The sequence below is a fragment of the Gekko japonicus genome, unplaced genomic scaffold (assembly GCF_001447785.1).
Source record: "Gekko japonicus isolate JY-2015 unplaced genomic scaffold, Gekko_japonicus_V1.1 scaffold29, whole genome shotgun sequence".
NCBI classification, from domain to species: domain Eukaryota; kingdom Metazoa; phylum Chordata; class Lepidosauria; order Squamata; family Gekkonidae; genus Gekko; species Gekko japonicus.
The window spans coordinates 1,885,091-1,908,841 of NW_015172003.1; the positions used below are offsets into that span (position 1 = coordinate 1,885,091).

Here is a 23,751-nt window from a genome sequence, read left to right on the forward strand (position 1 = left end):
AGTTACCTAGCGACTGGCACCAACCATTTCACCCCCAGATGTGATTACAGTATTGCTTTATCCTATTGGCACTCTACGCTGCCAGGCAATAACCAGCCAAAATAGAAAAACAACTCTTCCAAAAGGCACTGGGGTGGTCCAAATCCCTTTACCTCCACAGTTAGCCTGAATTCTTAACAGGCTAATCAACAGTACAGTATAGTTATTTTTAAAAAATTGAAAAAGGCTTATGTAGCATCAACCACAAAGAACTTGAAGAATTTAAGACCTGGTGCAAGCCACAGAAAGATACCCTGACATGACCACTTTCCCAGTTTGCTTAATTGAGAATTCATGGTATTCCTGAAAGATGTATAGCATAGCACCTTACAAGAGAATTAAATACATGCAGAGTAATTCTAGGTACAAGCAGAGGAACTCACAAGAATAACCAGGTGGTCATCTTTGAAATACTGTCTTAGATAACTGACCATTATTTATTTACTTACTTATTTAAATTTATAACCCGCCTTCCCCGCAAACGGGCTCAGGGCAGCGTACAGATGGGGCCAATGCCCAATACATAAAACATTAAAACTGCATTTTAAAAACATTCAGTGCAACATAAGCGCTCTCCACAACAACTAACAAGGGAACCGATGTCACCAGGATGGTATCCTTAGTGGCCACAGCTCCACGCAGTACCACCATTTTTGCACTCACGGCGAGTTGGTAATAAGGGCTAGGACAGATGGTAACAGTTGTGGCGGCTCCTACTCAAACGCCTGGCAGAAGAGCTCCGTCTTGCAGGCCCTGCGGAACTGTGCAAGGTCCCACAGGGCCCGGATCTCCTCTGGGAGCTCATTCCACCAGGTAGGAGCCGCCACCGAAAAAGCTCTAGCCCTAGTCGCCGCTAGTCTGGCCTCTTTGGGACCTGGAACCACCAGGAGATGTTTAGTCCCGGACCGTAGTGCTTGTTGGGGAACATATGGGGAAAGGCGGTTCCGTAGGTATGTCGGACCCTGGCCATCTAGGGCTTTAAAGGTAAGAAGCAGCACTTTGAAGCGAATCCGGTATGCTATCGGCAGCCAGTGCAGCGCTTTCAGCACAGGCTGGATGTGTGCCCCCCTAGGAAAGCCCATCAACATCCTGGCTGCAGCATTCTGCACCAGCTGCAGCTTCCGGATTTGCAACAAAGGCAGCCCCATGTAGAGAGCATTACAATGGTCTAGCCTCGAGGTGACCGTCGCATGGATCACTGTGGCTAGGTCATTGTGGTCGAGAAAGGGAACCAACTGCCGAGCCAGCCGAAGATAGTAGAAGGCCGCCCTGGCAGTGGCTGCTACCTGGGCCTCCATAGATAATGTGGAGTCCAGGAGCACCCCCAAACTCATAACTTCCGACGCTGGCACCAAGGGCGCCCACTCAAAGGTCGGGAGTGGGAGCCCCAACCCCAAACCACAATGACCCAAACCCACGACCTCTGTCTTTGCCGGGTTCAGCCTCAGCCGACTCAGTCAGAGCCAACCAGCCACGGCTTGCAATGCCCGGTGCAGATCTTCTGAGCTGGAGTTTGACTGGCCGCCCAACATCAGATAGAGCTGGGTGTCATCCGCATATTGATGACACCCAAGCCCAAACCTCCGGGCAATCTGGGCAAGGGGGCACATGTAGATGTTAAACAACATCGGGGATAATACAGCCCCTTGGGGCACCCCACATTCAAGGGGGTGTCTCTGGGACTGCTGTTCCCCTATCACCACCCTTTGTCCTCGACCTTGCAGGAAAGAGGCAAGCCATTGAAGGGCAAGTCCATGAATCCCCACGTCGGCGAGGCGGTGGGTCAGCAACTGGTGGTCGACCGTATCAAATGCGGCCGACAGATCTAATAACAACAGTGCTGCCACACCACCCCGATCCAAATGCCTATGGAGGTCGTCAGTCAGAGCGACCAGTACCATCTCCGTTCCATGCCCTGGACGGAAGCCGGACTGGAAAGGATCTAGGATGGAAGCGTCATCCAGAAAGCCCTGCAACTGTAATGCCACCGCTCTCTCGATATGTTTGCTCAGATAGGGCAAATTGTTAGTTGTAGGAAGACTGCAAGAGACTGGGGCTGTGATCACATGCAGAATTAGACCCGACATAGGTGCGAATTTAAAGGGCGCAATCAGACAACATCTGGGAAGCGCCCTGCAGCTGTTAGCAACCTGTTCTGCTGTGCCGCAGAAGCAGAGTTAAAAGACACTGAGGAAAACCAGGTAGTAAATGGGTTGCGACAGGCCATGGACGGACTTTCCCATCGCTTCAGCGCGCTCTCATGGTGTCAGGATGGTCTGATCAGGCCATCCTGACTCCGTGCTGTTGTTTTTCCCCACCTTCACAGTATGCGCATCATCACAAACTCCATAGGCAGTCCTCAGTGCGGAGGTGCGATTCCCTCGTTTAAGCACATGGGGGGGAATGGCACAAAAAACCCCTGACTTACCCGCAGTTACGTCTGATCACACACTGACGGATTGCGCCCACAGCTTCAAAGGGAGGTGTGATTGTGCAACTGTGGGTCAAATGCCTCCGGAAGAGATAGCCTTGCTCCCCCCCCCCCGGTTATTCCTGGCACGTGTAACTGCAACCTAGGTAAGATCAAAGCAGCAAAAAATGAAGGTAGAAAATGGACAAATCTGCCCTCTGGATGTCAGGGAATCATTTATTGATTTCATGCATGGATATGAGAAGGAAGTCATAGAACTACTGGTAATGCAAAAAAATGAAGGCCTCCTTTAAAAAAAAATTGTGTGTGTGTGTTTGTGCATGTTTTCGTATGCTCGTCTGGAAGTCATGGCAACGTCTGGCAATCCCTACTGAGGGCTTGGCCATTTTTCAGAGAGGTGGCTTGATTAGCCTGCCTCTGCGTCCTGCCTCCGGTATTCCTTGGAGATCACCCTTCCAAGTACTTGCCAGAATTGGCCCTGCTTAGCTTCCAAGATCTGACAAGATCAGGCTTGCCTGGGCTATCCAGGTCAGGGTATGAAGGCATCCTTTTTGTAGCTTCAGCATGGTGAATTGGATCCAAGGAATGCTTATAGAACACAGCTGGATTAAGGGATGGGGAGAGGGGACTATGATTCCTAAACCATATTTCCAGAAACAAAGCAAAACTGTTAAGAATTTAGTTCCTTTTGATGCAACAGCCTCAAGAGCAACAAATCAAGAGTCAGTTCTGCAGTCATCATTTTTAGGCCTACGACATATACAGGCAGAGGGAGAAAGCACCTCATCCACCAAAGACTGCTATAGAATCAACTAGCTCTTTCATAAAATCTTTCTATAAATTGATGCTAGCTGCCAAAGAGATTGCTGGCCATCCAAAAGTTAGTTGCACCTGAAAAGCTAGAATGGTTAAAGAGACCCAAGATGAGACAGCAACTGGCAATTTAGCAACAACAGTTTCCATGACTGAGCAGCTGCCTAAGCTGGAGGCACTGCGTTACATGGACAGAGTCTGTCAGGCTGCTTATCAAGTGGCTACAGGCTGAGCAACTAGGGGCAAGTTGATCCACGATTCTGTTTTGTCTCAACACATTTGCTCTTCTTAAAAGATACCTGGTAGTTATGCATATGAAAAGTCACACAGAGACCTATGTTGCAACAAAACAAAACACATAGTTTTGGAGAACATAAATCCATTTGCTTTGTTGGAGATACTTAAATATGTTAAGCCTTCAGTTGCCATGACTTTAATAAGAAAGTCAAATGCTCTCAAAAGACAACATTCTGTAGCCAGAATGATAATCTTGGGAAGGGAGGGATTGAAATCCACCACTTCCTGCCAAAGGCAGAGTGCCATTTTCCTTCAAAAATGCAGACCTCTCTTGGGGTCAGATATAAGTTAGCATTTACACAATAACTACAGGGTAATTCAGCCAAGATAATACTGCTATCTCATCCTCTCACCACTGCAAGCACAGATCTAATGGGGAGGGGGAAGGAAGCGGCCCCCTTGGTGCTCTCCTCCTTTCCCTGCATCACTGGGATAACGGGCAAAGCCCAAGAGAAGATTATATTTAACAGTATCAAGGTTTCCATGACAGACAGCCTTGCCACAATTTATAACTTGACCATTTCAAGCTACATCCAAGTAAAACTTGACAAGAAGCTCAAACTTAGTGCTTACTCTCGTCTCTTTCTTCAAAAGGCTCAATCATTTGCACTACAATAAAAGCAACCTGAAGGACGGATGCTGCACAAAGAATAAAGGATGCACACAAATAGCTGGTTAGCATTAGTCCTCCATGTTTGTTTTCATTATTGTAGTCATCACACCTGTTCTTTTAATCAGTAAGGATTGGTTGTAGCTATATCTTTTCATTTCCATCCAATTAGGATGGAATTCTCAGACAACGAACCCCTCACCCAAGAAAGACTCTACTAAATTTCAGATACGTAAGAGAAGATGTTCTAATTTTTTTTAATGGGCAATAAATATGATCACTTGCACAGAGGGGGAATTGGTATGCAAGCAAGCTTTTCCTCTGTCCCTTAGTAGAGGATCCTTGGAAAGAACTTTTAAACAAAACCAGTCTCTAGGTAAAAAGCACATATTCCACTTTGCTACGCTTGAAGCATTTTTCTCCCAGTCAGGCTCTAATGTCAGATGTTAACCTGGCTGGCAGAAAAACTTTTCAAGTATCCGAGTGAGGTATGAGAGAGTGCAGCGTTTAGCACCCTCACCTATATACTCCACTGTTGTTTAAAAATAGATCCACCTATCCTCGTTCAGGTTGCTACCACACAGAAAGCCAAAACCAGGTAGATTTTAAGCTTAAATTGGTACTTGAAATAAACTGAGAGTGTATTTCATATTTTAAAGTCTATTACCATTTTAGGTACCTGCATTAGCTGACACAACTCGAGTGGAAAGACAGTATAAAAGTCAGCATGGTTTAGTTAGAGCGTCAAATTGGGATCTGTAACACCCAGTTTCAAATCCCCACTCTGCCATGGAAGCTCGCTGGGTAACGTTGGGCCAGTCACACACTCTCAGCCTAACCTAACCCACTGGGTTGTTATGAGGATAAAATGGAGGTAAGGAGAATGATGTTGTAAAGGGCTTTGGGTCCTCGCTGGGGAGGAAAAAACATAAATATTTAAACAAACAGTGTATCTATTAGTTCCAGGCCCTGACCTACATAGCTCAGGATAGCTATCAGACCTCAGAAGCTAAGTAGGGTCAGCTCTGGCTAGCATTTGGATGGGAGACCTTCAATGAATACCAAGGACATGACATGGAGGCAGGCAATGGCAAACCACCTCTGAACGTCTCTTGCCTTGAAAACCCCATGGGCTCACCACAAGTCAGCTGTGACTTCATGGCACTTTCCACCACCACTGCCACATTAGTTTCAGAGGGTAGCTGTCATGATCATGGGCCTGTAGTGCGGACTATAGTCTTTGGGGAGGCCTAGTGGCTCCCAGGAGGGTCTGCAATGAGGAGTAATCTCATCTGTGGTTCATTTGTTAATACTTACTACTGTGTTTATATGTTACTGTTGATTGAGTTGAAAGGGCAAAGCACAGCCCAAATCCCGAGTGCAGACAGCATCAATGGGGATCCGGGGATGGACCCCATGATTTGGTCTGGTGGGGGGTGTCATGATCTGGGCTGTGCAGGCAAAGGCCTAGCAGGCCCAGGGAGCCTGAGTAGCAGTGGGAGGAGGCCAGGCCTATAACTCCCAGAAACCCCTGAGAGGTTTTGGTGCCAATTTTAGCCAATTACAGAGAAAGGGGACTTATAATAAAAGAGCTGGTACAGAAGAAGAGCTGTTCTCTCTTCCAAGAGAGCAGGGCCAGAAGGAAGGCTACTGCTGGGAGAGACCCTCACCCGGAGAGGAAGGGTGAGTGGACTCAGGCCCAACTGAGACAGTGAGCTAGGGACTGTGAGTCTAGTGGCATTAGGGCATTAGGTTTCTTTTCTCTTCACCCACTTATTGCTATTGTTCTTGCACCTCATTTGTCCCCATATCTGACTGACCTCCTGTACAAATAAACCTTTTATTTGTTGTTTACTCTGCCTGGTCCTTACGCCTATTATTCGGCCAAATAAGGGAGGTCTGAAGGTCTTGGGATGGTGCTCTGGGCCTTCTCAAGGTAACCTAAAACCAGAGTGGTGGCAGCATCAGGTGACACCCCACCTGAGCTGTGACATTAGCCATGACGGTCTACAGTAGAACAGCTGGAATAGAATCCAATAGCACTTAAGAGATCAACAAGATTTCCTGTGTATAAGCTTTCCTTTGTCAGATTCTAGTGTGTGCTCTAGTTAAGGACAAGCAGCAAATCCACGAAGGTGTACCTCATCTGCAGACTGGGGGAGGGACAGATACCATCTGGGGAGCAATGCCTGGGAAACTTGGCATATCTACTCTCCTTTACAGCAGAGGCAAAGTTGTGAAAGCATAAATCATAGACAACCATTTACCTCACTGCAGGAGGTGCTACCTTGATGCTCTTCTCACAACATGTGCCATTTCATGCCATAAGAACAGTCGTGGCCTACAAAAGCCCCAGGCCAAAACTCTTTAGGTCAAGAATCCAGATGCTCTGGAGCCCTCCACTGCTTGTTATTCTTCAACCCAAATAACCAGCACAGGAAGAATCCATCAAGGAGGAAAGAGAGGTCCACTGGAAATGCCTAGTTGGCTGCCAGATGTCTAGTATTTAAAAGTGATGCTTCTTAGCTGTTGCTATAATCTCTATTCTTTCCCATTGGTGTTTGGATTTTAGTAGGGTAGCAGAGTGCTCAATGGCTTAAAATGCAGCAGAGCCATCTGGTCAGTGTGTGTGCCAGTGAGAAAAATAAACTTACACACGGAGCCTCTTGTATCTTTTCAAACTAATAAGAGCTCCTTACTATCAGAACTCCTTAACTAGGATAATGAAGAGATCAATTCTCTAATCTAGTCCAACTAGCTAGATCCTGCTCTCATGGTGCCAAGATGGAGAATCATGGCATTGTGTGTGGAGAGAGAGGCCACTTCTGCACTGTCAGTTTTGTCACTCGTTTTTCCCTATTGCTTTGGTCCCCCCCCCTTTCTACATGTGTTTTTTGCTCCCTCTGGGACTACTAGAGAAATTGAGGGGGGGGGACAACCGAGTGTCAAAAGTGACAGTGTGGAAGTGGCCAGAGCGTGACCAGAAGGAAGGACGTTTTCCCTAAGAGTAACAATCTACACATCAAAGAGTAGTAAAGCAAGGGTGGTCAGTGTCCTGCCTATAACTATAACTCTCTTGTAGCCTTCCTCTGGAATCTGAGGCAAAGAGATGGCACAAAGTCCTTCACTTCCAACAATCAGTACCACATCATTTTCCTTTGTTTTTAAGGAAAGCAATGCGTAGCTTTTCCTTTGTTTATTCTTCCATTACATACCAGTTCATATGTAATCAGCTCACTGACTCCTCATAATTTCAGCTTCCATTATGGTTCTCCCTCTGTCTGGATCAGGACTCTCTATTCATCAACCTACTGCCCCTTGAAAGACTGGTTCTGTAATAAAGCCTTCCTTCAACTATCATAAGCCTCACTTTACTGTCACTTAAGGGTGCCAACTTTCAGGTGGGGCCTGGAGATCTTCCATAATTACAACTGATCTCCAGACTTCAGAGTTCAATTCCCCTGGAAACTATGAAAGTTTTGGGGGATGAACTCTATGGTATCACATCCCTGCTGAGTTCTGTACCCTCCCTGACTCCACCCTAAATCTCATAAGGACATAAGAACATAAGAGAAGTCAATGTTGTATCAGGCCAATGGCCCATCTAGTCCAACACTCTGCCACACAGTGGCCAAAGATACCAGGTGCCATCAAGAGGTCCAGCAGTGGGGCCAGGACACTAGAAGCCCTCCCACTGTTGGCCCCCCAAGCACCAAGAATACAGAGCATCACTTGACCCAGCCTGAGAGTTTCTATCTATACCTTGTGGCTAATAGCCAATGATGGACCTCTGCTCCATATGCTTATCTAATTCCCACTTGAAGCTGTCCATGCTTGTAGCCGCCGCCACCTCCTGTGGCAGTGGATTCCATGTGTTAATCACTCTTTTGGTGAAGAAGTGCTTCCTTTTATCTGTTCTAACCCAACAGCTCAGCAATTTCATTGAGTGCCCACGAATTCTTGTATTGTGAGAAACGGAGAAAAGTACTTCTTTCTCAACCTGCTCTATCCCATGCATAATCTTGTAAACTTTGATCATGTCACCCCGTTGTTTCTCCAAGCTAAAGAGCCCCAAGTGTTTTAACCTTTCTTCATAGGGAAAGTGTTGCAACCCTTTTATCATTCTAGTTGCCCTTTTCTGCACTTTTTCCAATGCTATAATATCCTTTTTGAGGTGTGGTGACCAGAACTGTACACAGTACTCCAAATGAGATTGCACCATTGATTTATACAGGGGCATTATGATACTGGCTGTTTTGTTTTCAATACCCTTCCTAATAATCCCCAGCATAGTGTTGGCCTTTTTTATTGCAGTCACACACTGTCTCGACATTTTCATTGAGTTATCTACTACAACTCCAAGATCTCTCTCTTGGTCAGTCTCTGCCAGTCCGGGCCCCATCAATGTATATTTATAGTTAGGATTTTTGGCTGCAATGTGCATCACTTTGCACTTGGCCACACTGAACCACATTTGCCCCATTGACACCCACTCGCCCATCCTCGACAGATCCCTTTGGAGTGCCTCACAATCCTCCCTGGTTCTCACCACCCTGAACAACTTCATGTCATCTGCAAATTTAGCCACTTGACTGCTTACTCCCAACTCTAAATCATTAATAAACAAATTAAAAAGCATCGGACCGAGTACTGATCCCTGTGGTACCCCACTGCTTACCACCCTCCACTGCAAAAATTTCCCATTTATACTCACTCTCTGTTTCCTATTAATTAGCCAGTTTTTGATCCACAAGTGTACTTGTCCTTTTATCCCATGACTACTGAGCTTACTTAGGAGCCTTTGATGAGGAACTTTAAGGTAAACAACATCTATTGGGTCCCCCTTGTCCACATGTTTGTTCACTCCCTCAAAAAACACTAACAGGTTAGTGAGACAAGATCTTACCTTACAGAACACATGCTGAGTCTGCCTCAATAGGTTTTGTTCATCAATGTGCCTACTAATTCCAGGAATTTCCCAACCCAGAGTTGGCAACCCTACTGCCACTTCACCTTCCCCCACCTTCACTATATTATGTAGATTAGAGTCTTTAACCAAATTACTTCTGTGTCATGTGTAATGCTAGGAATTAATCCTAAACAGGTTCAGTCAGAAGTCAGTCCCATGTTATTCAGTGGGACTTAAGAACAGGAAAGTGTCTTCAGGACTGCACCTTTAGTTTCCTAGTAATTATCAGTATGTTTTATTCTGGAATGAAATCTGTTATAGAAAATAATGGAAGCCACTTATTTCAGTTCTACAGTACTTGTAAGAATATACTCTATAGCCAAGAGGTTTTATTTTGTAGGTGCATCTTACTAGCACAAACTATCCAAGCACTTTATTACTGTTCTGAACAGGTCAAGCACTTGACATGGTAGTTCTCACTCATTCAGTAGACAACTACTTTGGCCTCACTGCAATTAACAGTGCCAGCAGACTAAGAATCACCCGTTATTGCTAAATTTACATGATATCATCAAGCTGTCCACCCAGAATTCTAACAATAAGGAGTTCATGAACTTTCAACAAAGAACTAAGAGAACCTCAGAACTATACCAGAGTGTATTTTGATCAATGAAAATAAAGGAATTTTTAATGTATATATCATTATATGAAGAGGGCAGGTTCCACTCAATAATTTGGTTTCAGACTTGTGTCCTTAAAGAAGTTTGTATCCTTACAGAACCACTACTGCAGTTAAAAACAAGCTAGCCATTGAGGTACATTACTAATTTTGAAGTTTTCCAGTAAATATAATACAGTCTTATTTGTTCGCATTCCCTAAAACTTCATTTTCAGTTCTAAGCAATATGGCATACATGCAAGTTCTCAGTTGCAATGAAACTGCCAGATGCAAAAAGGACAGTCTTAGCAGCAATCACCACTACCTTTACACAGGAATGCACACATGCATGCAAGCTGGAAGAAGAGACTGAAATAAAAACACAGCACAGGCTTAACAAACTTAACTCCATTTGAGAAATGCTTATATATGCATATATAAAGCAGGGAATTAAAGTCTGTGGGGGGTGTGTGTTGTAGTTTGGATAAACTGGTTTAACTACGGTATGTTGGAAAAGTTAGTATTTACCCACCCCTTTTATTTGTTATAAACAAATCTGAAGATTTCCCAAGAAGGAAATTCAATGTTTTTCTCCCTTGGAGAGGATCCCAACTAGGGCTTAAAAAACATAAATTAAAAACGTGCACTTTAAAACATATACCTCCCAGTGACTTCGTTTGAAAATTTTGTCAGTATAATTTATCACAAATTGGAAGTGTGGATTCTAAAAGTAGAGCTGTCTCTTTCCAACAAGTAATCTGGCTCTTATGATGCTGTTTTAAACATTTTAGATACTTGCATCATTGTGGAATCGGATGCAATTAGCCAACTGAAACATATTCATTTTAGAAAGCCACTCAGAATTAATTGCTTCATTGAAAATTTATAGTAGCTCAGAATCAATTGATCTGATCAGTTAAAAGCAACACACATACACATCTACCTTAAAAGCGCTTTAAATCTATATAGACCCATATCTCCCCAGTCCTTAGTGGATAAGCTAAAGGTTGAACTGCCATGCCAAGTTTTAATCCCCAGAGTGAAGTTTTACAGCTCATACAATAAATCTTTCAAAATAGTGGTAAGTAATGGAAATACTGAGATCTTTTCCAGCACAGCAACTATATCATTCTAACAAACACAGAACATACCCTCTGAACACACCCCTCCCCTCACAACCCCAAAGTTTTCCATTAATGTATATTGGGTAATTAATGTACAAGCTTAAAGAGACATTCTTACAGCAGAAGGCAATATTTTGGCCAAAAGCCCAAACCAACAAGGGAGGTGTGTGGGGGGGTATTAGTCTCCACCTCCTGGGTCTGACACTATACCAGATGGAATACATAGATGCATAAGGGAGACGGAGAGAGAAAGAAACAGAAGACTTTTTAAAATATACAGTTTGAAAAGGGGAAAAAAAGACTTACCACTTTCATTCTTCTCTATTACATCCACAACCTCTCCAGCCTGCAGGCTAATCTCGGAGTTCTCCTGTTTTTCATAGTTAGACACCACCACATACTGCTCCAGGATCATGGGTTCAGAGCTAGCGTCAGCACCTGGGGAAGGGAAAAAGCAAGCTGTGAGCCAGCTTCCAGCCATGGCTCCTCGAGAGCAACCTCTGTCCATCTGACTCACGATAGGCCAATTTGTCACCAATGCCAAGCCAATCAGAACACAACAACTTTGGCTCGCGACATATCCCCAAATGGCTGGCCATATAGAAGAAGCTTCCTCTGGCCCACAGCTCAGCAGCACAGAGGAACATTGGAGAGAAGGAAGGGAAGAAAAAAAAAATCTACCAGCAACAGTATATTGTTAATTAAAACCCATAGTTGCAGGATGGAGCTTGAAAACAAAACCTCGTCCCAACATGGTTTCCACACCATCCTTGTTCCCATTCAGAGAGAAAAATCCATCCCAGCCACACAACCAGTCTTCTAAAAAAAGAGGGGGGAGAGAAAAGATCTCCAAGGGCTGCCTCAGTAAATGTGAAAGTCCACAATTTCTCCCCCTTATAGGCTGCACTCCTACTTTGCTCTTACAGGCTCGAGCAGAAAGTCAAAAGGGGGCTGCGGACGCCAATCATATTTGCCTCACGCTGCAGCCCTTAAATAGAAAACACATGAGCTGTGTTGAATAAAAGGAGGTGGGGGTGGAGGAAGGGGAAAGAAGGGAGGGCACAAAAGACTGTTTACTTGAAACAGAAGAAGAAGCACTACAGAACCAGATTCCTTTTTACAGTTCTCCCGTCTGCTCACTCTTCCCGAACAAGACTCACTCAAATACTCCTCATTAAAGCAAAGCACACACATACACAAAACACTCTGCTTTTGACATGCAACTGTAAACAAAAAATAAAACCCGTTCTTGAGATAGTAAAACTCACTAGAGTTTTAAAGCTCCCCAAATCACCACAAAATGCTTCAACTGCTCTCTCCACCCCTACATATCACACCAGTTTTCCTGAGAACCTCAGGCCCATTCCCCCCTCCTCCCTTCCCAAATTTTCTGGTTCATTTCTTAATGCTGATCATATGATTATAACCACAGACTCAAAAGGTATGTTATACCACCAGGCTGGAAGGTCAGTTAATTTCCTAGCGGCAGCAAGCTGCAGCAGAAGCCCTTGGCTCAATCACCCAGAACATAAACAATGGCCCACCCCTGAACACCCACAGGAAGATCTAACCCATGGTGCCTGCAACCAGAAGCCTGCTACAAGAATATTCTCAAGCCAGGGCCTTCCCCCCCACCCCAGAACTCACCCTCTCTCTTATGAGTGAAAGGCTAGAAACTTCAAGGAAACTGACAGTTATACTTTTAAGAGATCCAACTGGCCCCGAATGTGGTGGTGCAAGTCCTGACGGGAACATCACAGACGGCACATATACATCCAGTGCTGCACCAGCTACACTGGCTCCCAGTGGAATACCGAGTCAAGTTCAAGGTTTTGGTATTGACCTATAAGGCCTCGAGCAGTCAGGGACCAACGTATCTATGGGACCGTCTCCTCCGTTTTATCCCCAGGAGCGCCCTAGGTTCCTTAGACAGCAATCTGCTGGTGATCCCCGGCCCTAAAGACATCCGGCTGTCCTCGATCAGGGCCAGGGCCTTTTTGGTCCTGGCCCCAACCTGGTAGAACTCTCTGCCAAATTCCATCAGGGCCCTGCGGGATCTGATGTAATTCTGCAGGGCCTGCAAGGGAGAGATGTTCTGCCAGGTTTTTAGTTGAGGACAGCGATGCTTCCATATTGTCTGGCACCCTTCTTGTTTCCTGTTGTTTACATCTATTTTGCCCTCTTCTCTCCTGTCCATGAAATAGCTGGCAGTGGGAGATGGAATGGAGACTGGTTATTCGCCATCTGATTGTCTCTAATGTTCTACTAATGTTTTAGCTGATTTTATCTTGTTTTATTTGTGGTTGTTCATCACGCAGAGCCCTGCAGAAGCAGGGGTTGAGTGATTAACAACAACAACAACAACAATTTTAGAAGATTATTAGTTAAATGCACCCAATTACAACAGTAGCAAGCACTAGTCTTGACAACAGTAAAATAGACATTTATTTCCTAGAGCCAGCAACACCTTTCTGACCATGTAGATGACCTTTTGGGTTCTCCAAGGCCATTGTCAACTAGTGGATTCATATGACCATTTTACCATGCATCTTCAGTATACAGTGATAAAATCCTCCCTATCACAACTATTCAGACATTCAAGATATATGTGAAAAAACTTCATTCCAAGGTAGTATGGTCATATGTATGGCATTCATGCCAGGCTTTTTTCCTTGTTTGCATCATCATGATGGACCTCTGAAATACTATTTTATACTCCATCTTCCCCAAGGCATGAGGACCCAGGCAAGCATAATGAGGTAAGCATTCACCCAGTAACACTTGTATGGGCAACTTGAGGTCCACTAACAGTCTTCACAGCACTTAAGTGTAGGCTGCAACCAAAACACCCCCCACCACAATACAGATATCAGTGTGCTCCCATAAGTGATGGAGCATGTGGTTTTTCATACAAAAGTCTCAAGCTCAATTCTTAGTGCGTCCATTTAAAGGCTGTCAAATTGGGATGAAAGACCATAGATCCTAGGGGGCGGTTACCAGTCAGATTAGACAATGTAATTAAAGATGGGCCAGTAGTCTGACATGGTGTAAAGCACTTCATATATTTACATTTGGGGGGCGGGGAAACAATTAAAATATTGTTCAAATATATATACTGTATATCCCAACTGGCCCCGGATTGTGCGTTATGTATCTCCAGAGAACCCCAGCACAAAAATTCTAAATCATCCCTGTAAATCCAAAAATCTCTCAGCTTTCATGTCTTCATCATCAGTGTCTTGAAGCCACATGAAAAAAAGAGCTCACAAGAATGAAAAAAGTCATTATTTGTCAGCATATTTCAAAACTGGAGAAGAGCAATGAAAATTTCTCATCATCAGTCGTTAACAATTCCAGCATCTACACATCACTTAAGTGGGACATCACTAGCACTTCCTTGACATCTACTGTTTCCTTCCATTTTGCTGAGAATGCTGAATCTCCCCCCCCCATTCTGTTAGTCCTGTTAATGCATTTGAATTTTGAGTATTTTACAAGTATTATGTTTTTAAAAACATGCTGCTTTGTGGATTCTTTGCATGCAAAAGAAGTGGGTATTACACAAATGTTGGTAAAAAGAATTTAGCATGTGGGCATGCAATACGACGTTGCATTCAAATATCACTGATCTGGAAAACCACTACAAAGAACAACATAACCCCTACTTCAAAGGGGCAAACAGAACCCCTTATAGAGTCCCTTTTCCTATTAAAAAATTAAGAGTACTAGACTAGGAATGGGTTTGCGTGCATACTTAAGGGAGAGAAAAAGAGAGACTGTCAACATAGTAGAAGCTCCCAGAAATTTATCTAGTGACTCTTGCCTAGGAGCCTCTATGGCTCTTCAAAACATGGAAGCACTGCAGGGCAGGGAACAGTATCAGGCACAAATGAGGGATGAGGCTCAGCCAGTGGTTAAAGACAAAGAGACAGCCACTGCCCCATGGAATTCCAGCCTTTACATGCCAAGTCTAATTAGCCATTTTGATCTCCTGCTTCTTTCCTTTCCTCACAAAGCTCAAAAACAAACGCTAGTTATTGTGCTAGCTTCTTTGGTGGATGGATGCATTCACAATACATCACTTTAGGGAGCATATTTTACTTTGCAGCATTCCAACTTCTGTCTGAGAGAACACCCCCCCCAATACAGCATGCAAAGACAGAGCACAGATCACGTGTTTTGCTTGGTCAAATGGATGAAACTTAAGTTTTCTGATGAAGAACTTTAACCTCCTTGATTCACAGGCCCCAAATTTAACAGGCATAAGCTCCTGGGTGAAGACATGCAGATCCTTTCTGCAAAAAGCAAGGCCTTCAAGAACCGGGTATTTCAGATTTAGTGGTTCCATGATCAGCAGAGTTACATAAGGATGCCAGCATCCAGGTGGGACCTGGGGATCCCCTGGAATTACAGCTCATTTCCAGACTGCAGAGATCAGTTCCCCTGGAGAAAATGGATGCTTTGGAAGGCCAGCTCTATGGCATTGTACCCCACTGAAACCCCTGTCCTTCCCAGGCTCCATTGTCAAACTTCCAGGAGATTTCCAACCTGGATCTGGCAACTCTGTCCCACTAGTAGAGTGCCTTTGTTCTCAACAAGAGATAAATCAGAAACTTTTGAGAAGGTATAGTTGGCTCATCTTAGGGTTTGGGGGAGAGGCAGGAAGGGGAGAAACAATTTTTTTTTTGCCTAGTTTTGCCAAGCCCTCCTCCAATTACTGGTAGCCAGCCAAGATCCGTGGTCAATGCTAAGCCCCCTTCCCCCCCAGTCCTCATGGACCAAGAGCATATGTCTCATATCAAGCTAAGCACTGGAAGACAAGCAGCGCAAATCCCACATTGTTTCTGCTGTTCCAGTCCAGAGTAACATGAGAGCTCCTTCCTGTCTTCCCAACCTTCCCCCCAAGTTCTCAGTGGTTTGCAGAGATCCCAAAATTTGCTGCTGGGTATCCTGTCTGGGGCAAGGGACATTAAAGAACACCACAGACAATCAGATCTGTCAAAGCCTGGGTTTGTGAATTAACACTTGGTAAAACACTCACCCTATATTAAATTATTGCAGGTCATTTCCACGTGTTGGGAGTTATACCACTCAGCACTTTTCTTTTAGCAAACAGTCAGTACGCCATTTCAGTCCTGAGCAGTGGCAACTCACTAAATTTGGAACTTCTCAGGATAACCCCAAAGTCTCCTTCTGAAACTCCTGTTCACATAACAGCACACACTCTGGGCTTGGTCTCCTATGCACAATAGGCCCTAAATTGAACAGATTTTTTGTGTAATGACTATTTTGGTTCCAGTCTCCTACATGCAGGGAGATTTTGACATGGGGATCCATCCACACTTCAACCACTCAATCACACACATAATTCTGGTAAAATAGAATGGAAAAACATACAAGTTTTCCTTGCTTGTTCAAGGCATTCTTATGGTTGGAGAAGAGGAAGTGAGAAGACTGTGGTAGTTGGCTGGCAATAGCTGTGTGAGACCTGACTGAGTTTGTTTCCTTTCTGCTACAGGTACTCTGTGCTCAGAGGCACAAACCAAGAGACTCTTGGCATTCAGCTCTTAACCTGAGGGTTGTAGCCAAGAACTGAGAAAAAGATCCACTAGCGGCAGCGGGGGGTGGGCGTTGCTCTGTATTCAGAAGCCTTCCCCCTTTTCCTGTTTACTTCTATTTTCCACACTGGGGAGAAAAATGAGATACAGATAAAATAAATTTCTGACCTGTTTAGCAATCCCAATTATGAATGAAAAAGACATAGCTATTTTGGAATAATTCAAGGTGTGGTCTTGCACAGACATCTAATTTTGCCCTTAGCTTACAAAAAGTGCACCACTGGTTGTAGAGTATGACCGGCTGCAGTAGCAGAGGTGGGAGGAGGTGGTCAGATGTAGCTCAGTCCCTTTGTGCTGTTGCCAAGATTCTGCACTCACCCATCTCATCGTCATTATGTCATGCCTGAAGCAAGTGATGCTCTGTCTTCTTGGTGCTGGGGGGGGGGGTCCAACAGTGGGAGGGCTTCTAATGTCCTGGCCCCACTGGTGGACCTCCTGATGGCACTGGTATTTCTGGCCACTGTGTGACGCAGAGTGTTGGACTGGATGGGCCTTTGGCCTGATCCAATACTGGCGTCTCTTATGTTCTTATGTAGAGGGCAAAAAAGATCAAAAGGCTATATATAGGATGCCAAGAGGTTTTATATATAGGATGCCAACTAAAACAGGCATCACAGACAAAAAGAAAGCTAAATGCTTAAAGAGAGTTACCTGCTAAATCCAAACACTGATAACATTGGTTCGGGAGTCTCAAGCTTGATACCTCACCTGTCCTTAAGAAACAGTTCCTCAGAACTGCAGCATCAGTCTACCCAATATGAGAGCTACTTCCAGCTGTGATGATCCCCAGCAGCTCAAAGGGCAGAAAATATCCCTTCTTCTTGCTGAAGTAGGGCTGGCACAGCGACACTGTTTTGTAAGAACCTTCTCCAAGAGTTGTCTAATTGGTTCCATCTCTCAAGAGACTTTATTTATAGAATGGCAAGTTTTTGAAGAGACTTCTTTCACGATCATCCAAATACTCAGCTAATTGAACATTAACTGGGTTCCTTCCGACACTTAACAGATTCTCAAGAGACATTTCCACTGCCAGTGCCATCACTGCATGCTTATGATGCAAAAAGGAAAGGGGGGGGGGAGAACAGATCTGCACATACATGTACAGGAATGTAATAATTAACATTTCTACTGCTCTTACAGTAACAAGGACTATGTGACATTTTTATTTTTCCTTTCCTCTAAACAGAACATAGGTCTCTCCTCTTCCTTTTCTTCTCACTGGGTAGGATGAACACAGTGACTAGCCCAAGAACACCAAGCAAATTTAGTGGGCATGTGGGGCTCAAACATGTGTAAAAGCCATGCTCTCCAAATGGCAGAAATGCACTTCAGTTCCTAGCATGGAATAGGAAAATAATGAATTTGCCCAGAGGCAGCATTCAACATCATAATGCATAAAGCTTAATCACAGAAATGCAGATAGGTTCAGACATGGATCTCCAGATCAAGCACTAAAATTCCCTTTTTAAATCAGATCATTTGCTCAAATACTGTAGGATGAAGGTACCTACAGCTCAAATTCTGTAGGATGAAGGTACCTATAGAACAGCTCCTCTTCCTATACAACAGCACCTTCTAGTAGGAAACCCTAAAAATAGTGCATATATTGCCAGCATAGATAAAAAATACACAAACCCTACCCAACCTCTCGGGTCAACTTTGGAAGCCCCACTCAGGTGCCCCCACCCCCACGGCTAAACAGATGGCTCTCTTGGTCATGGGCACTGAACTTTGGAATTCCTTCCCCAGGGAGATGTGTCTGTCTCCCTCAATCGTTGTCTTCTGCCAGTGGATGAAGACATTTTTGTTTTGTTTGGAATTCCCTCAATAGCTCTTATTAGCCCTCCTCCCCGTTTCTGTATTCATTCGTTTTATTTCAAATATTAATTTTTAAAATATTTTTATATATTTGAAAATTTTTAATGTTTGCCACCCTGGGGATCCTGAGTTGGATTGAAAGGTAGCATAGAAATGTTTTAAATAAACAAAAACAAATGTGTCCAAAAGACATGATGGTCACTTATGACAATCATAGAGGAGTCTGTATAACTAATACTGGGAAGTCCCAGCACAACTTCCCCAGATAATACTTTGGCATTTCCTACTTTTTAAGCCAGAAGAGCAGCACAACCCTTCCGATTTCTGTATAGGAAGAAGTTCTGTTCAATTCTGTACTTGTATACAGAAAATCCAGCATAAGGTATAAACAGATGAGAGATTAACAACAGGCTATCAAGCAGAAGTTGATTCTATGGTACACTGCAACAGCTTCTCCTCTGGTTTTCTCTGATAAGAGTCATTTTACTAACATTTCTTGTCAGTAATTTGGGAAGTGGGGTGATGTAAAACTGCTTGCTTATTTTGGAAGCAATGCTATTACACTGAGTAAATTTAATTTATTCTCCCTGATCCTTCATTGGCTAGAATTGCTTGGGCTCATCTTTGCAATCAAGCCAAAAAACACTGCTCTCATTATCAACAATTACCGTTGTAATCATTGATTCCAGGTGCCTGGTTTACATAAAACAGCTTAGTATGTTCCTGACTGGTAGCATGCTATATGGAAAGACTATGGGCCACATGATGAAGTGTAGTATAATGTAAAGGATTAAAAAAAAAAAAAACTTTCCCCCTTTGCAATGAGTTTCTCTCCCCCCTGCCCAGAACTGTAGAAGTTCCATATCTCATGAATCATGGGTAACTATCTAAAGAAAGGTATAGAATAGATTTTTTGAAGGAAAACTATAGACACACAGATGGCTAAATCATCTAGAACAGGGGTGTCAAACATGCAGCCCGTGGGCTGGATCAGGCCCTTGGAGGGCTCCAATCTGGCCCGTGAGGACCTGGCTGTTTCCTCCTTCCTTGTTCAGTTCTGCTGCTGCTGCCACGTCACAGCTTGGTCTACCAGACTCTCTCAAATCACACAGGAGAGATAGATAGGCAAGCCTCTCCTGTGCAATTGAGAGAGTCTGGCAAAGCACTGGCTGAGGCTCCTCCCCCTCCTCCTTCTCCCAGGGGGGGGAGGGAGGGGATGAGCCAGAGCTTGCTTCCTTGCCAGTCTGCAGGAGACAAAGGGAAGCCTTTCTTTCATTCCACTGGCTGAGGTTCCTCCTTGAAGGAAGGGAGGGGGGAAGGAGGGAGAGCTTGCTTTGCTGGGCTGCCTCAATTGCACGGGAGAAATACCAGGCACCAACAAAGTTTTGTTCAAGGTATGAACTTTTGTGTGACTTGCTACAGTGTGTGTGAGGTTTGTTGGGCTCCTGAGTGCAACTGGGTTCTCTCCCCCTTTTCATTTTCATTGTATTCATGCACTCATGATCCACTCTTTCTCAGTAAGAAAGCAATGTGAACTCTTTTAAAGGAGGAATAACAACAAGCCAGTGAAATGGATTAGGCTGAGAGCACATTTCCTTTGTAGGAAGTTGCAGCAATTTTTCGGGAGAAGAGTATAGTTTTGTAGACAAACACATGACCTTCAGTCTGTGTCAGGATGCCCTCTCATGTTCTTACCAGAACATGAAGCAACTTATGTACAAAAGGTTGCAATGCCCAGCCATTTCATGTTTTCGCCTGGGTTCTAGGCTCCAAACACTGAGCATGAGATTTCTGTAATGAATATCAATAAATCAAAAGTAGATTTGCAGCTCACAGATACACACCTGAACAGCATACTCAAGATTCCTACAGCACAGAGATTTTGATGCAACAATTCAGAGCAAGAGGTATCAGTTATGAGAGACTGTTAAATAGACAAAATATTGGAAGAGTGCTAGTGTTTTAAGCACGTTTTATTTAAAGTTTAAAAATCTTTAATTGTGTTTGTCTGTGTCCTTTATAAAGTTGATATATCCACTACTTGGCATTACATTTTATGACACGTGTGGCTTGGCCCAACAAGGTCTCATTTATATCAGATCTCGCCCTCAGAACAAATGAGTTCAACACCCCTGATCTAGAAGAATAGAGACTGTGTGGAATTAGAACTTCATGGCCAACAGATATTAAAAGCTTCAGGAGCACAAAGCAAATATTCTAATTGCCACAGGCTAAAATGATCATATGAAATCATAATGGAATTCCTGACGCACGTTAATCTTTAAACAAATATATCATGTCAAAATAAATTCTCCCTGTGATGAGAGTATTGTCTAGTAGATGAGGCAGTGTAGGAAGAAGCTCTAACTGGAGGAAAAAATGGTGCTAAAACAGCAACAAATAGGGGGATATTTATTTATTTATCTATCTATCTGACTGGAACTCAAAGTGGACTACACAGAGTGAGTCAATACAATCAACAGGATGGGACATTCAATAAACAATAAAATAGGATTAGGGTTGTAGAAGTCTGGAACGAACCAGAAATCTAAAAATTAGAATTGAAGTAAAGTCTAAGTATTAACATCATACTTTAAACAATGCAAAAGCTACATAGTCGGATCCTACTTACAGTAAGCTATACACAGTGGTATAGACCACAGTCCCTAATCATTTATCCAAGGCCCTGTCCACATGAGAGGATTAGGGCCGGGAGAGGGACGGAACGGGGGCAGAGCAAACGGGAGCGATCCCACCGCAACATCTGGGAAGCGTACCGTGTCCGTCCCCGATCCGGCCCTTCCAGCGATGATCCGCACCAAAAAAGAACCACCTACCGAGGTGGTTCTTTTCAAATGGCCGCAGCAACGCTGGCCGTGGGATCGCCAGCGCGTTCTTTCGCTGGCGCATCCTCGGCTCCTTGCCGAACTGCGCATGCTCCGACATGCGCAGTTCAGCAGACTCCCGTGCCTTTCTCCCCGGCATCTGATCGTGCCGGGGAGCAAAAGCACAGCGGCTCAGGGGATCTATATGATCCCACCGCCGCGTGCCTATTTAGGTGCGGCTTTTTAAAAGCCGCACTTTGGCCATCCCTTCTTCCCTCATGTGGCAGGGGCCCAAGTTAAGTAAACTATTTTGTACAGTGCATCCCTATTACCTGTATAGAAAAACAGTCTTGAATAATTCAGTTTTGCATAGTTAGTGGGCAGCCCAAGAGTGTAGGAGTAGTCCTGACCTCCTCAGGCAGGTCGTTCCATAAGGTGGAGGCAACAAAGGAGAAAGCGTGTCTACGGGCAGTTGTTGGCACCTCTAGAAGGCCTTGCTCAGATGAGCCAGGCTGTCATGGGGAGCACAGGGGGAAAGGCTGCCTCACAGATATGAGGGATCAAAGCCATGAGTGGCTTTGTATGTGATAGCTAGTACCTTAAATTAAGCCCAGTAATTAACGAACAGCCAGGGGAGTGATTGCAAAATGGGATTAACATGCACGCTCCATCTAGCTCTCAATAATAGTTGAGCCATAGAATTTTGTACCAACTGGAATTTCTGAGACCAACTTACAGTGCATTATAGCAGTTTGGTTTTGATGTTACTGTAATGTGGATCCAGGTAGCCATATCAGCCATAATAAGGTAATGGGCCATCTTATGGACTAGGCTGAGTTGAAAGAAAGTGGGGTTTTTTGCATCTACATTAACTTGCTCCTCCAGCAATTAACTTGCTTCTCCAAGGCTATTAACCGAATCAGCAAGGGTCAGCTGAATTCCGTTCAAAGTGGAGAGCACAATGTCATAAGAACATAAGAACAAGATCTTTGCCTTCCCAACCAGCATTACCTATGTCTTTTCAGGGTTTAGTTTCAATTTGTTTACTCTTATCCAGTTAACCATAACAGCCTAGCAGTTATTCAGGATCTCTACCGCATCACTCGGAGATTTGGAGAAGGATATATAGAGCTGGGTATCATCAGCATTCCTGTTCCTGCCAACCTAGCAGTTTGAAAGCAAGAAATTGCAAGTAGATAAATAGCTACCACTTCAGTGGGAACGTAACAGCATTCCGTGTACCTTGGTGTTTAGTCATGCCAGCCACATGACCACGGAAACATCTTTGGACAGCATTGGCTCTTCAGCTTGGAAATGGAGATGAGCACTGCCCCCTAGAGTCGGATTTGACTAGCTTTCGAGCAAAGGAAACCTTTACCTTTACTATCATCAGCATATGGATGACAACAAACTCCCAGACTACAAATGATTTGTCCTAAAGGCCATAGATATTGAAAAGCATGGGGAATAGAATTGTGCCCTGTGGAACCCCATAGGACAGGGCCCATACTGAGATTGCTGGTTTCCAATATCAACCCTTTGAGTTTGATCCATGAAGAATGATTTGAAGTAGCTTAATGCACATCCCGTTGATACCCACTTCTGTCTTCAAGTGCTTCAACAAGTTGGCATGATCTCCTATATCAAAGGCTGCAGATAAAGCTTTTTGTCCTCCATAAATACTAGTCTCAACTGTAAAGTCTAAACAGATGAACATGGAGCAAACTCCTAGTTATAATAAACCCTTGAAGTCATTATTACCACTGCTCCGCCAGCTTCCAAAATGACATGCCAACCATATTGTAATAAGCTAGTTTTGTGGCTTCTATCTTTCGTTGATGACCATGCAACTATCCAGTCTAAGCTAGGCTCTGATCAGAAAAGGAAAGGGTCATTTGCTACACTAAAGCTTTCCTTCACTATTTGGTACAGTTCACAATGAAATAAATGAGCCTATCCAGTATAGCATACAAAGAATCCACTACTGAGCCACATTGTTTGTCTCTAGTGCTTTACAGTATAGGTCTCCTTGAAGATATGGATAATTTAAATGGTTAGTTTAAGATTACAAGTTTCTGGTTCACTTTGTTGTAAAATAAACCTGCAGGGATGTATGTGAAAATGTAGATATTGTTATGACTGAGGACCCTGAAATCATGGCAGCTACAAGAAAGGAAAGTCAGGGAAAACAGGAACTGGGTTTCAGTGGGGGGGGGGGATTTGGCCTACCTGCCAAAGGAGGAGATGGATGAGTCAGGGAAGAGAGACAAGGACTACATGCCAAAAGACCTCATTGGCAGAGGTTAGAGTACCTCCCACAAGGGGCAGGATTTCTAACTCTGGATGGAGTGTGGGAAAGTTTTCACTTGAGCAGACAGAAGCTTTAAAAGGTGGAATTTTCCTTTGTTATGAGTTCAAACACTTCTCCCAGATACTGTCACCTATGGGACCCATCCTCCTCTGTCAAGGGGGCAGAAGGGAGGCTGGGGTGTGTTTGTTCCACCTAAGGTGTCTGTTAAATAGGGTTGCCATGTCCCTTCGAGATGGTGGCAGGGAGATGAGGGGGGGATGCTCTGGGAGCCGGAAGCATGGCCCCCTCGACATGCTGA

General features: G+C 44.2%; 1 protein-coding gene across 2 annotated transcripts in view; it reads right to left on the reverse strand.

Moving 5' to 3' along the window:
• Window positions 1–23,751, reverse strand: part of SH3PXD2A (SH3 and PX domains 2A) — a 366,396-nt gene that overhangs the window by 80,923 nt on the left and 261,722 nt on the right. Inside the window, exon 8 of one of the 2 annotated variants that reach the window (XM_015420129.1) lies at window positions 11,188–11,319. In XM_015420129.1, the coding sequence (XP_015275615.1) occupies window positions 11,188–11,319 (132 nt within the window). Of the gene's footprint in view, window positions 1–11,187; window positions 11,518–23,751 lie in introns of those variants that run through there. The other variant, XM_015420128.1, reaches the window with a different exon arrangement.